Raw genomic sequence first — 14,753 nt, 5'->3', positions numbered from 1 at the left:
TTTGATAATTTGATAATAATAATCACTAGATACAATGGAAAATGTTTTGGGGTCAAATACCCTTGCTGAATTAAAATTTTCTTGAATACATGTATTTCCCTTCATAGCAAGGACCCAAGGAAATCTAAATCTAAAAAGAGATGCTGTTTAAATCAATGTAATAAATAGTCAACCAATGTTGACTGTAAGAATTTAATAGTCAGGTTTACAAAAATGTCTTTGCAACAATATATCTTAGAAAAGCATGTGTGCTGTAGGGGAATGCGGAGAGAGAGGTATTAAATCCAAAGTCTTTAGTCCAGCAGTCAAGTTTTCATATTTATTTACAGTGCTAATGAAGGTTATTTCCTGGAAAGTGACACACAGTCAGTCCTGACTGTGGACCTTTTGGGTGGAAAATTCTTACATATTTACCTACCCTGGCCACAATGTCAAACATTTAAGTGCTGATCATACATGTGCATGACCAATTTAAGATTGAATACAGAAACACAGCAAGCACTTCCATTTTCCTTTATTAATATAAATCATTTTTATTTCTACACAAACTTTACTCTCCAACACTTGAGTAAACAGCTGCATCAGAATATACTTTAATCACAACATTTATGTTAATAAAATAAACGTACAGATTATTTAAACATAACATGTACCAATAATCCATTTGTCTATTCAAATTTAAAAGCAATCATATTGCAACTTACAGGGGAATTCTGAAATCTGACAAATTATCTGTAAAAAAAAGTAAATGAAATGGCCAAGTAATTGGATAATCACTCAGTTATCAATGGGTCCATTTTTATCTCATTCTTGTATAATCACAAGCTAGGAAAAAATCACCAAGTTAATGATGATGCCATTCTTACCTGTGTTATATACCATCACAGACTCTGAAAAAATCACATTATAGTGTGTGGTCTTAATCTAAACTTATTGATTAGAAACATTTATTTTCTTATTAGATTTATCATAACCAAGACCTTTGACCTCTAAAATATAAAGATGTGTTTATCATAAGTGATCCCCAAGAAAGTTAGCTCAAGGAACATATGCATAACAAAGTTATTCCACAAAACCATTCTTTTTATGAGCCACAATGACCTTGACATTTCATCATTTGATCCCAGAATCATTAGGTCCATACCAAAAGTGCAAATCCTTGGTCAATGTAGTGGCTTAACATTAGGGTCATTATGCAAAGGCTGTTTTTATTCTTTCGATCACAGTGACTTTAAACTTCTGACCCTCAAATAAATAGGTATCTTTCTAACCATGATTGCAAGTCATCCACAAACTTTGGTGAAAAGTAAATGGTCATGAACTTAAATTTGTTACCCGTATTCTTCAAAATCAGTTTCTTCTTTACCTCAAGTGTACTTCATCCACAAAACCTAATTCAGGTCTGTGATGTAAAACTAATATTGCTTTGCAGAAACCAGTTTCATCCTTTAAGACATGGTAAACTAGACTCTTAGCCTTTTGACTCTCAGATTCATAGGTTTCTTTCTTACCCCAGGAGCAAATCATGTATAAAATCTGGTAATATTAGATGGTGGAAAACTCGGGTTATAAAATGAAATAGGAAATGAGAAATGGAACAGTTGAATGGATGGCATAAAATTATATGTGCCACTTTGTGGTTATTTTTTGTTAAGTAATCTTTTTTTACCTGATGATTTCAACTGTACTATGATGGTCCTTTTGCCGAGATCATTTTCCAACTCCAGGGTGTAGGCACCAAAATCATGCAGTTTTAAATTATGAATAAAGAGATGTGCAACTTGAGCCTCTAGTTGAACAGGCTTGCCATAAAACTCATAGTCAACAGTTTCAGTAGAGAGGTACATGCTAGTTTTGCTGTTGTTCATTACTGTATTGTTATTTTGTTGAAAAGTAAAGTCCTTGATAGCTGGGTGACTATAAAAAGGTATTGATATATTGATGCTATGACCCACTTCTTCAGTAAACAGACTCTTGTCCTCCTTCACTAAATGTGGTATTCCTGGAAAAATAAAGAATAATGTGAACAATTCACTCTTTAAAGAATTTCTGTCTGAAAGTTTGCTGAAACAATATCCTTTTATATTTTCTGAAACTAGTAGCTGATATTGCTTACAAATGTTAGTGAATAAGGGAAGAAAAGACATAAAATGTGCAGAGTTTTAATGAAAACAATTTTCACAAATGGTCATAGTCTAATTAGTAAATCCAAGTTTGTTAAACACTGCACTATACTAATGTGAAGTTATAGATTGTCATGTCATGGTATTGAGTTGCTTCCAATATATCCAATATTTTCCAGCTTTTCAGAAGATTGTAAGAAATACCAGCAGGTAATTTCAGCAGAAAAATGACAATGATGTAAGCAATAAAAGCTAGAATGCACAATGCCTATGGCAAAGATGCAATGGAAAAAAAACCCTCTCAACAAAAATATCTTTCTATTTAACAGAAAATATCACAATCAGATAAATGTATAATTTTCAAAATTATGCCTTTCAACATTCATCTTATCTTGATTCATACAGATATTTTATTTTTGGGCCATAAAATAAGAATGGCGCAAAGAAGCATTTCAATTTACTACAAAAGTGTGGCGATGAACTCTCCTACCCAAAGAGAGAAAAGTTTGTATCATGTAATATATGACTCTGTAGAGGAGGAGCAGAGAAAGAAACAATACTTCTCCAGCGTATTTACTTGCAGTCTAAGAAATTGGATGTTACTGGATAGCAGTGCAAACCATATGATCAAACTCAAATTGGCATGATAGACAGTGAAGGGTCATTTGAAACTATTTTATTAACCCTGCATGGAATATACTTTATTCAACTATGAAGCTCATTTTGATGCTATCAGAAATAATAAGGTATTTTATCTGAAAATACCCCATTTAAAACTTCGATTTACCACATGTTAGAAGGAAGATGGATTTTAGGATACTTTCTATCCACACAGCATTGAAGACACTGCAGTGGAGGAAATAGTAAAGTGGCGACATATATATCTGTGCCATAGCCATAATTTTTCCCTCAATTAGATAAAATGCTCATTTTTATCTATAGGAATCTCCATGGCATTTGGAAGCACCAGATGCAAAGCCATGTGCCTTGCAAAATACAAACTCTGTGGCAGAACATGCCATTATGAGTACTGTAAAACACATAGGCAGTTATGTTATGTTCAAGGGGCATGATCATGTCTTAAATGTGGCATTGGAGTCACATCAATGTAATCAACTTTGCCAGTGCTATGGATCTGTTCATGACCACTATCAAGCACACAGATATAAATCAAACAACAAAACCTGTGGCTGCATAAACAAATACAAAAATAAATAAAACAGAAATAAATGATATAATAACCAGGATTGAAGTGACTGCAGTTTCTGACCCTGATAAAGCTGTTGACAGACTTCCCAACTAGAGTGAGACACTCCCCCCCAGTATAAGCATACCTACTGTGCTAAAACAGTTTGGATGGCAGTATGGAATATATATACCAAGTCACGTGAGAAAGGCTGATATAACTGAATTACTGAGACCCCTATTTGTACTGAATTCAACAGCTGCCTCTGCAACAACAATAGCAGCAGCAACAATCATCAACAAAACAACAGTAAAGCAACTACAACAATTTTCATGCAAACAAAATGTCAGAATACCAAGAGTTGCAATAAAAGTTGACATCATTGCAGTGTTAGGTGAGTATGAACAAAGCTGTCTTGCATCTTCTATTGCTACTGATCAGAAGCAAAATAATCACAAGTACCCAAAATCAAATTTCCAAAACATTATGGGGATTTGGAAAATAATGTGGCAATTGTTTGACAACTATTGACAAATATGATTCCTGAAACCATAATGGTGTTACAAAACGTTGGTGTTAAAGCAGACATTGTCATCAGCTCTCATCTGATTATGCCACTTAGCCTTGACAAAGACGGATTTAAAACTACAACATCATGGATTCACAGGGGTACCCATGTAATGAAAATGGCAGAGGCTCTGAAAAGATTTGCGAAATACTGGAGAAATGCACCAGTACAGGGTTGGGATCGACTCTCCAATGACGTGGCAAGGTCGAGGTACATCTCACCATATCGACCATTGTTTAGCAATATTGATCAGCATCTGTTTATCAAGTAGTCACTATGTGGCTGATAGTCAATGTCATGTCACAGATTCACCCTTGCCAACAACCCACACATGGAATGGTAACCCTGCTAACATTATGTATCTAGATACTAATAACCTTCACAACTGGGCAATGATGCAACCACTTCCGGTCAGTGGATTTCAGTGGATTGATCCTGCACACATCGATCTACAAAAAAAACACGTGAACGATCACAACACCAGTGGTGACTAGGATACTTCTTTGAAGTTGATCTGGAATATCCTTTACATGACACACAGAATGATTATCCACTAGCATCTGAGACAATCTGTTGGTGCTCAGTAAATGGTTGATGAATCCAAAATGAATGTAACACACTGGTGCCAATGTTTTGGACCAAACACAACTATGCATTACACATGAAACACCTGTATCATATACTTGCAATTGGGTATGCATGTAACCCAAGTTCCATCGAGTGCTTGAATTTTGCCATCAGGCTCAATGGAAGGTCTTGTATATATAAATGAATATAGATGTACTCATAAAAGCCATCAATGATTTTGAAAAGAACTTTTTCAAGTTCATGAACAATGCCGTGTTTTGGGAAAACCATGGAGAGTCAGCACAAATTTGAGTTGATCCTGTCTGTGATATTCAGTAAAACAAAAGTTGTATATTAGCAGAAATACAGAGTGAACATGAATATCTCTTTAAACTCCATCTCTTATCTTAAACTTGGGTACATGGGCCTGAGTCTGGCATGTGACACATTGTCTATCTAAGATACACAACCCATTCAAACTTTATACAGTGGATGCTAAAATATTCTTGTAAACCTTTAAACCATGTCTGTGACTTTAATCTTGGGACAACAGGCCTTGGTGTTGTAAGAATTACATTATCTAATTTTACGACACATATTTAGGCAAAGTTTCATAAAAATCCCTCAGCTTGTTCAAATGTTATGGAGCCAACATGAAAATCCCTATGCTGATCTTTGAACCTCAACTCTGACAATGAGACTGGAAATGTGAGGCTTTGTGTGGGACAAATCACATCATCAAGTGCAGTTGTTTCCCACCTGTGGGCCACATTGTTATTCCAAGGGAGCCTAAAAGCAAAACTGTTAGCATGTGTGGGGTCCATGAAATTTAAGCAGGTGTTCTCATACTTAGAAAGGTTGGGAACCACTGATCTAGTGAATATATACATTGTTTCAAGGTTTATTGTAAAGTTATAGACCAGTCAGGAAATCCCTATATTGACCTTTGAACCTTGCATGCGACCTGACTGAGGTTTCAGGTTTTGGAATGTGACACATAGTCAGTAGAGATACATATATGTGTAAAACTTGATTGAAATCACTGGTCCCACTGAACAGTTAAAGACTGAAAATAAAATGAGGGCTGGAGTGATGGATAGAAAATTTAACACAATATGTCTGTCACATATTGGTGAAAGCATACAAATATTGCCTAATATTAGAATCAACTTGCCATACTCAGAATTATTATTTGTATTGCATGTTTGAATTAATGGACTATCAAGATGGCATAATAAAATACTAGGGTGGTTCTCAACTGACAACTTTCTACCATAATAACATTAATGTTGATCAAGTCTTTGTAACAAGAGCATATAACCACATATGGTTTTTTCAAAGTATTTTTTTATCTCTAAAATTCTGAATCTTTTGATCATATGATTTTAAAATAAATGATATACATTATTGCAGCTTAATAAAAAACAAATCTTTAAAGCATTAACTCTTCTTTTAAATAATGCATGGTAAGCTACCTCAGAAGCTACTAGTGGTGGGTTCAGTATTTTTATATTCAACAACTGCTAACTTCAAACACATTGACTGAACAAGTTTTCATTCAAGGTTGGTATTATGCAGTGTTGTGAGCATGCAATCTTACTTTTTTCATAACTGTTGTAAGATCTATTATACAAGACCAGGTAAACCATAGGAAGTCACTCTGACATGACACAACTTATTTTTACTGTTCAAAGTAACTGAATTTGTATGAATTTATTGATTTAGCATTGCCTTCAAACATACCTTTTATCTGTCAATTTTAAATCTCCTTCTGTTTGTTTTTTTAAATCATAATAAAAAAAATGGCACTGACATTTGTTCATATATATATATATATATATATATATATATATATATATATATATATATATATATATATATATATATGTATATATATATAAACATCCATTTCATTTTTTAAAAATCTGATTTTATGATCACTGAAAAGCAGACAAAAGGTCATCATGACATAAAGATTAGTCATATACTACCGGTACTCAAGAAATAGACCATACAATTGAGTCACATGGCCCTTGGATACATAGGTTCTTAGGCAATGAATCAAATAAAAACATAAGCATTTTTTAATAGTTTAAGAACAAACAGGCACACAACAAATAGTAGTACTATATGTGTGTATGTGTCTGTGTGTAAAGGGTGGAATCTTTAGAAAGGAAGTTTGATAAATATCTGGAATAAAACAGATCAAAAGGTGAGAAAGAAACAACAAGACTGACTGAATGCTTGTTGGTTAATAGATGTTCATTATTTGCTTTTCACAGAGGTACCTGGTGCTGCCACCTATTCTAGCACTGAAAAGTGTGGGGGAAAAAATAAATGTACCATTGATGAAAGAAGAAGATAAAACTCATATTTATATGACTAATATATCTGTTGAGTCTGTAGACAAGGCATTCCATTGCTTGTGATGCAAGTTTTAAAACCCTGCAAACAATTTTAAAAGAATATTACAGCAATCAATCTAACAAGTCAACAACAAATCCTGATTTACAATTTTGCTATAAATTAATTATAATATAAATGCATTTTTCAAATGATTTTAATTTAAAGAAAAATATATCTTTATAATTCAGTACTATTAAATCTTGCTTTACTGTAACCAGTATTCACCTGTCTTATCAGTATTACTTTGCTTCAAATGTATTACTTTGCTTATTTGTCTATCACAGCAACTATTTATGCTTGACTCTGAGTCATCCTTTCATCTCTCTACTGCCTACAATACTCTAATACTCATTAGCATTTTAAAATTATTATAAGTACACAAGTGTATAACTAATCAACAGAAAAATTCTCAGAATCTAAAAATTATTTCAAAAAAATTTAGTCACAAGAATTAACTCTTCATGGAAATGTGATTCTGAATTTAACTGTTCCTGTTTATATTTATTATTAAATGTTATTTTAGCCAAAGTTTCATGACCATCAAATAAATAGAACTGAAACTAAAAAAGTATATGGATAGACAATTAGAAAAGCTATTTGTAGGTGCAATGACCTTGACTTTGACTTTACCAACCCACAAATCAGAAACATCCAGAAATGAATAGTTCACTGATGGATTGAGAGTTTTTAGGCCTCTGTGATCTGAATATTTTGATGGACTATCCTCCAAAGGAAGTTCTTGATCATTATCCAAGAATACCATTGCTGTAAAGTGTCATATCAATTAGATGAATAGAACCCTAGATAATATGGACTAACAGAGGGACAGACAGACAGAGAGACAGAAAATCATATTAATATACATTTGGCAGGTGTATAAAAAAAGTAAATGGCAATAAGTCAAATTTGGCAGATTTAGAATACATCAATAGTTCTTTTGTCACACAATTATGATTGCAATGACCCTATGTGTACTATCTGTAAAATTTGTCAACTAGCTGTTCAGTGGTCATTTATTTTTAATATTCAGTTTTTATATATCTCAGGAAAACATCAAGCTGATGTACACTTTGGAATAATGCACCTTACAATCAATGAATCTATGGATCACTGAACCCTTCTTTTGGACCAATCAACCTTCAAACAAAGGTAGCTTTGGATCACTGATCCTTCAGAACACTGAACCTTTAATTCAGACCAAAGAGCCTTCAGACAAAAGCAACTTTTGACCAATGAATCTTCAAAACTGAACCTTTCTTTTGTGCCATAGAATCTTCAGATCAATGATTTGAATATTGAAATATAAACTATTACATCTGTAAATGCTTTGTTCGTTTGCAAATCAATAAGCTAGACCTTCAAAGATGAATGTCGACAACGATTACGATGTGGATAAATTACTTCCTCTACTTGTTCCGAAATTAGGTATGAGGTTAATCCACAACTTCCACCATCACCTTCTTGTGATAGTCTAAATATTCATCCCTTTTTATTTAAACACAGGTCCTTAGGTGCCAAGATTTGAGCTTAACATTTGTCCCCTTTTGTAATTGTAAAGCAAATTTGTCAAGCATGTGAAATTTAAGATGTCAAATGTGTTACCATCAAGGCTCAGATAGTAGGAAGAGGTCACCACAGCCACACTGACTGTGCATGCATAAATAGCATCACATCTGCATGTGTGATCTGATGACTTCAAACGAGTGCATGAACTGACCTAAACAAGAATGGAAGTGGATTGGCATTATATGGCCTAGTTTCAATAAGGGACAATAGCCTGGTTTACAAAGAACATAAGCTTGGAAGGCTAAATTATATATCTTCATGCAATTTTTCTCTCTCTTAAATATAACTATTTACAAGTAATCCTACTTACTAAAATAGATTACGAAAATAGGAGGATTTAACTGTATATATAAATTTTTGTTTCATCTTTTCAATAACCATGTTTTGAAAGTGACTTTCAGCAAGATTTTCATGTATACAAAGAATATAATGACCATCTCTGCTTAGATATACATTGAAGCCATTCATAAAAAATGCATCACTTTCTAAGTACAGTTTACATCAGTACTATACTTTGTCATAATAAATTGTTACATAAAAACAGAACACTGATGTACTGAATATATATATATATACACTGTATATATATATATATATATATATATATATATATATATATATATATATATATATATATATATATATATATATATATATATTAACAATGATAGTTCTTCCCTGAGTTTTCCAGGGTTCTTCCTCCACCAGTTATACTGGCCACCATGCATAAAATATCTTGTGCTGAAAAATGGCGTCAAACCCTATAACAACAACAACAATAATATATTAACAACACATTAATAACACCTTTTTACATACTTTTAAAATATGTTACAGCAAGTGATACATATAATGCACTGAAAAATGGACCTGAAAAGGCAAAATCTTTAAATGGCATATCCTTTATTAAACAATCCACTACCACATGGCATCAAATTATATATAACATTTCCATGCTTCATTTGTTGCAAGAACAGATGGACAGACAGGTGACAAAAGGGGAATTACCCTAGAGCTCCTGCATCTTGATGTATGACCCTAAAGCTTCAATCTGACTTAAAATGTATCTCTATAATCAACTTTTGGTGATTTTCACAACAAACTTTTATTTACAAAGAAACTGTCAGTTGGTGTAATTTTGTGGAGTACGTATTAAACCCAATACAAAACAGTGCATGGTTCTGTGTCTGTTACATCAGACCCAATATAGGCTAAGTTACATTGGGCATTAAAAACAGTCCATTCCTAACACAACCAGATGCCCAACTCTAAGATGCCTTTTGTAATTTACCCCATTTAGGTTTGAAAGAAGATTCATTGCTAAAGATAACCAAGTGAGTATTGATAATAAAGTAAATGTAAGTAAACATAATTTATCATTATTGATGATCTGTTTGGAACAACTGCCTACTAAGTTATTAGACAATGGTTGATCACAGAGCTTTCATGGATTCTCCCATGTTGCATAATGGTTGGAGAGTCATTAAATATTTGTTGTGCAAATTTAATCACCAAGTCAAGACGTCTAGAGGATTTTGTCAATTTTATGATGAAGATAATTTATGGCATGCAAATACATGGATCCAGTAAACATTACCATTTCATAATCAGGTAACCCACATACACCTAGTTTTACCTGTGACCTTCAGATCAACTGTGTCAGTCTGTATAATATCCCCATTAATTCCCTTGATACCATTATCTACTGAACAGATATATGTCCCCATGTCCTGCAGCGATAACTTCTGCAATATCAAAGTGTTGTGACTTGAACTTGTACTGCTTGTTGAAATTCCAAGGAGATCAGATCTTATCACAAAGTTTTGCAACATGTGTTTCCATGGATGGAACACATATCTGGCTGGGACTCCTTTCACCTCACATCTCAGTGATGGTGACATGTTCTCAAGAGTAAGTCCATCAATAGTCATGTTTAACTTGGGAGCATCTGGAAAATATTACTATATATTACACTGTTGAACATGAAGATAAAAGTCAGCATGTTATGTACAATGAATTGCTATTATTCAAGTTTTTAATAAAAGTAATCTTAAACATGTGTGGTTAGAATTTTTATTTAACAGGGAGATCTAATCTGACATCATGAGATCTGGTCAGCAAGATTTGTGAAGTCCCTGGCAAATATTAAAGCTGCAACATTTACCAAAACTGATAAACATGTACCGTATAAATTTGATGTTTAGGGCAACAAAAGTTGAGGTGTATTTTGCTAGATTGGTTTAAAGGGGCAACAGTGGGTCAGAGTTGCACATTGAGATCATAAACAACTGAATAAATGAATAGGAAAATTAAAGACAAAAACAGTGTAAAATACATTTATTGAGTGGAATAGGTCACAAATAAATTGATAACTGACAATTTGTCTATCTTTATGTGATAAAATCCATTGAAATCCATCATGTTTTACATTTTAAATCCATGTATATGATAAATCCATGAAATTTATTATAGGTCATATACAAGTATAATAGTTCAGAATGATTGTATTCACAATAATCTATATTAATTCCACACATCTTACAAATAAACAATGAATGTCAATTCCACATTTTTTGTGATTCAAAGTATCCTATAAAAAGCAGTATATAATGTCATCTGGAGCAAAGTTCAATCCTCATTGTATGATAAAGTTCTGAAATCATCATCTAGTAATTTTAAATCATCATTTAGTCCAACTTTCATTTCTGTGTACAGTGTTACCCAGGAGGGATTTAGTTATGTCTTAAATTACTTCAAATCACTGAGTTTGGCTCATCCCATGCTGCACAAGAAAATTGCTTGCAATGAGAAAACTGATATAAATTGAGCTCACTGGCCATGGATTGGACCATAGCCAGGGTACTTATAGATTTGAGGTAAACAGTAATATCACAACACAAAAGGTTTTGTCAGGAAGCTGAATACTTTATGGGGGAAAAATCTTTAGCTGTAGAGCTACCTAAAATATAAAGCTGTATTCTCTCTTCCCTTTCTGACTATTATGTGATAGAATTGTATTGATATATTGGATGTTCTAATATTCTAAATTTTGCAAATAATCTGGCCTATGTCAAATAACGCCTAGTTATTAATTCACTATAGTCTGTTTTCAAGTTAGCAATTTTATATTTGAACAAACAATTTGAATTCATTTATATGTTGCATGTATTAAAGGATGAGATAATCAAATCCACATAATGCACGCATAATGTATACCATGCATTTGTACATGACTGTGTCCTGTGTACTACATGGCTTTTGTCATTTTATTGTCAGCACTGTGACCATATGTCTGAATTTGGAGGCTGAGGTTGGCTGTGGAGATAATAGCTTGGATGCAAAGTCAAAGTAATTGGTGGGTAGTTGTAGAACACATGTGCTGCTGTCGGTGATGACTTTGTCTTGGAGGAAGAGAGTAGTTGTTTCATGATGAGAGACCAAAGCTTTGGGACAAACTGTTTTCAACAAACAAGAGCTCTTGAGGAATCATTTGGCAGACTAGGAGGGGCAAGCCATGCATGGTGGCTTCTTGATAATCCATCAGAGTGCTGAGACTGAAGATACTTTATGGTCATCAACTAGATGCCACAAGTTATGTTCCATTTTTTTTTTAAAAATGTTTCAATATTACTATCTGAGTAAAATTTCTAAATGCAATCAGTACCACTATTTGAGTGGATATATATATATATACATATACATATATATATATATATATATATATATTGCTTTTAGTGTCTTCATTATAATCTAATCCCAACCCAGATCATCCTGTTACATCAACTATGAATGTTCTTCTTATATATCACGGGCAAAAGGTATCATGTACCATTAAAAAATATGGAAATTGATAGACTAAAGGTCCTGTAAAAGTGGAACCCGTATAATCTAGACTATGCACATTTTTATTCCTGGTAACTGTGGCACAAAAATGGGTTAACTTTGGCCTTCTATCATTAATTAGCCACTTAGCTTTCTGGGTAACTGACCATCAGCCTAAAATGTTAGTCCTTCTGATGGCTCGTTTACACATTTCTTTTAATTGTTCTGCAAATACATCTATTAAAAACAGACAATATTTATTTTGTGTAAGATGATTCTGTCAATTATAACATAGATCCATAGTGCATAATCTAGACTGACATGACATTTCTAATCAGAATCACAATGTGTGCTAATGAAACATCTGCAAGAAGAACAGAAAGTGGATAAAAATTACCCACTTTTACAGTTGGATAATGAGGGATGATGTCAGAAGGCAGTGAGTAATTTTCAAACAACCGTATAGCAATGAAAAACTTTTGTCTTGGATATGCAAAACAAAAATACCATCTAACAACCATATAGGAATGAAATACTTTTGTCTTGGATATTCCTGGGAAACAAAAATACCATCTAAGAATTTCAAACAACCATATAGGAATGAAAGACTTTTGTCTTGGATATAGCTGAGAAATGAAAATTCTGAAATTATTCTAAAAGGTGTCTTATTGATCTCTTGCACTGCAACTTTTGTTCAACCGCAAAAGTATTTCTATTTACACAATACCCACAATGAACTATCTTCTTTCATTAAAAAAATAAACAGCCCATTATGAGGCATTTTATAATTTTGTAACATGGACAAGTTATAATAACTATGACATTTTTAAAAAGTGAATCTTAAGCATAAACTTTACAACATCAAACTGCTGTGCCATATACACACAACCTTAGCACAGTATAAATTAAATTAGGGCATTTTGATATGATGCCATATTAAATTAGAGCATTTTGATATGATAATATATTAAATGAGGGCATTTCGATATGATACCATATTAAATTAATGTTGGCTAAAGTACATGTACCGCTAAGGTTAATATTATTTCATCAATGTTGACATTTACATGATATGGGGTCAACAATAATGTGAAGAGTGTGGGGCGTCAAACAGTTTGAGATGTTGGGGATTAATAATTTGTCATGTGGTAGTAGTGAACATAGCTTGTTTTACACTTTTACCTGTATAATCAATTTATCTCGGACCTGCCTATTCATGTGACCAAGCCCACCGAATGGGAAGTTGCTGAATTATTTTAGAACCTGCCAAAACCCCATCAGCCAATGAAAACTTAACCCAAAGATGCCATTGTCTTATTATTAATATTATTATTAATAATTGTCAACACATAAGTAAGCATCTATTTATAGATCGATTGTAATATTATGCTCTTAAATGACTCAGGTCATGTAGGCAAAGTCTTAATAAAGATATTCTGTACAATTTATAGTCATAAATACAATTTACAAAACTAAGATAAAACCATTTATCATGAGTTACACAAAATATAGATATACATAACAATCAATGTAAACAACACTTACACTGCACATTTAGATCCATAATGCTGGAAGTCCCTGTTCCATATGGATTGGAGGCTGAACACTGATACTGCCCATCATCAGACTTTTGAATGGATTGGATTTCGTAGAATGCAGAGGTTTGTCCCTGAAGAACAGTTCCTTGATGTCTCCAGATAAAAGCATTGGCCTGAGGCTGAGGATTAGCATCAAGAACATCACACAGCAAGATGAAATTGTCCTTGCCCTCTGTCACATTATATACAGAGTTGTTTGGATTAAGGCTGACAATTGGTGGATCTAAAACATAAACATGAATACTGTAAATTGCAAATTATTTGACCACTCCATGGTAACTACTTCATACCCAACTCAAACCTGAGCATTGATATATATGTATATATATATATATATAATGACTATGAGCTTACATTTGTAGCACTGAAAGCAAAATGTTCTTTCCTTCACCCCCCAAAAAATTGCTGTATTGGACAATAATTCCATAATAAAACTATCCGTCTTTATTGGGCTAGTAAAATTGACTGTAAGCAGTTCAAATTTATGTTTTAGAGGAAAGAAACATGTATTTGAATTTTGAGATCATTTTCTTAAAATCATCCCTGGAGAATTGCATCACTGCCCATGTTATAAGAAATTTTGTGACAAAAGTATTTTTTGTAGATGCATAAATAATGTCCATAGATATTGCACAATATTCCATGGACATCCATATCAGTAGGTTGTCTGGTGGAAATTGTCTTTGCACATTTACTATCTTTTCTCCCTTTAGAAGCTGCAAAATAAAGAATGTGCAGTCTTAAAGTGGACATAAAGTATATCTTGATCATCTCCCATATAGACAAGGGATTTGAATCAGGAGTGGAGAAACCAGTGGAAACTGGCTTTTGCTAACAAAAAAAGACTTTCATGGCAAAGGAGAGAAACCAACTCATCATTTCCATTGAACCTTAAAGACTCATGGTACTAATCAGTT

At 33.1% G+C, this 14,753-nt stretch overlaps 1 protein-coding gene across 1 annotated transcript in view; it reads right to left on the bottom strand.

Moving 5' to 3' along the window:
• LOC149773277 (cell adhesion molecule CEACAM2-like) overlaps positions 1–14,753 on the bottom strand; it is an 80,022-nt gene that overhangs the window by 20,481 nt on the left and 44,788 nt on the right. The window contains exons 5-7 of the mRNA XM_089946518.1: positions 13,784–14,059; positions 10,053–10,364; positions 1,670–2,002 (exon numbers count right to left, since the gene is read on the bottom strand). Coding sequence (XP_089802644.1) covers positions 1,670–2,002; positions 10,053–10,364; positions 13,784–14,059 — 921 coding nt within the window. The remainder of the gene's footprint in view (positions 1–1,669; positions 2,003–10,052; positions 10,365–13,783; positions 14,060–14,753) is intronic.

Source organism: Sinohyriopsis cumingii, unplaced genomic scaffold (genome assembly GCF_028554795.1).
Source record: "Sinohyriopsis cumingii isolate HCF-2022 unplaced genomic scaffold, ASM2855479v2 utg000695l, whole genome shotgun sequence".
Taxonomy (NCBI): domain Eukaryota; kingdom Metazoa; phylum Mollusca; class Bivalvia; order Unionida; family Unionidae; genus Sinohyriopsis; species Sinohyriopsis cumingii.
The sequence above is the reverse complement of the archived record's forward strand: the minus strand, read 5'-3'. Positions and strand labels throughout refer to the sequence as shown.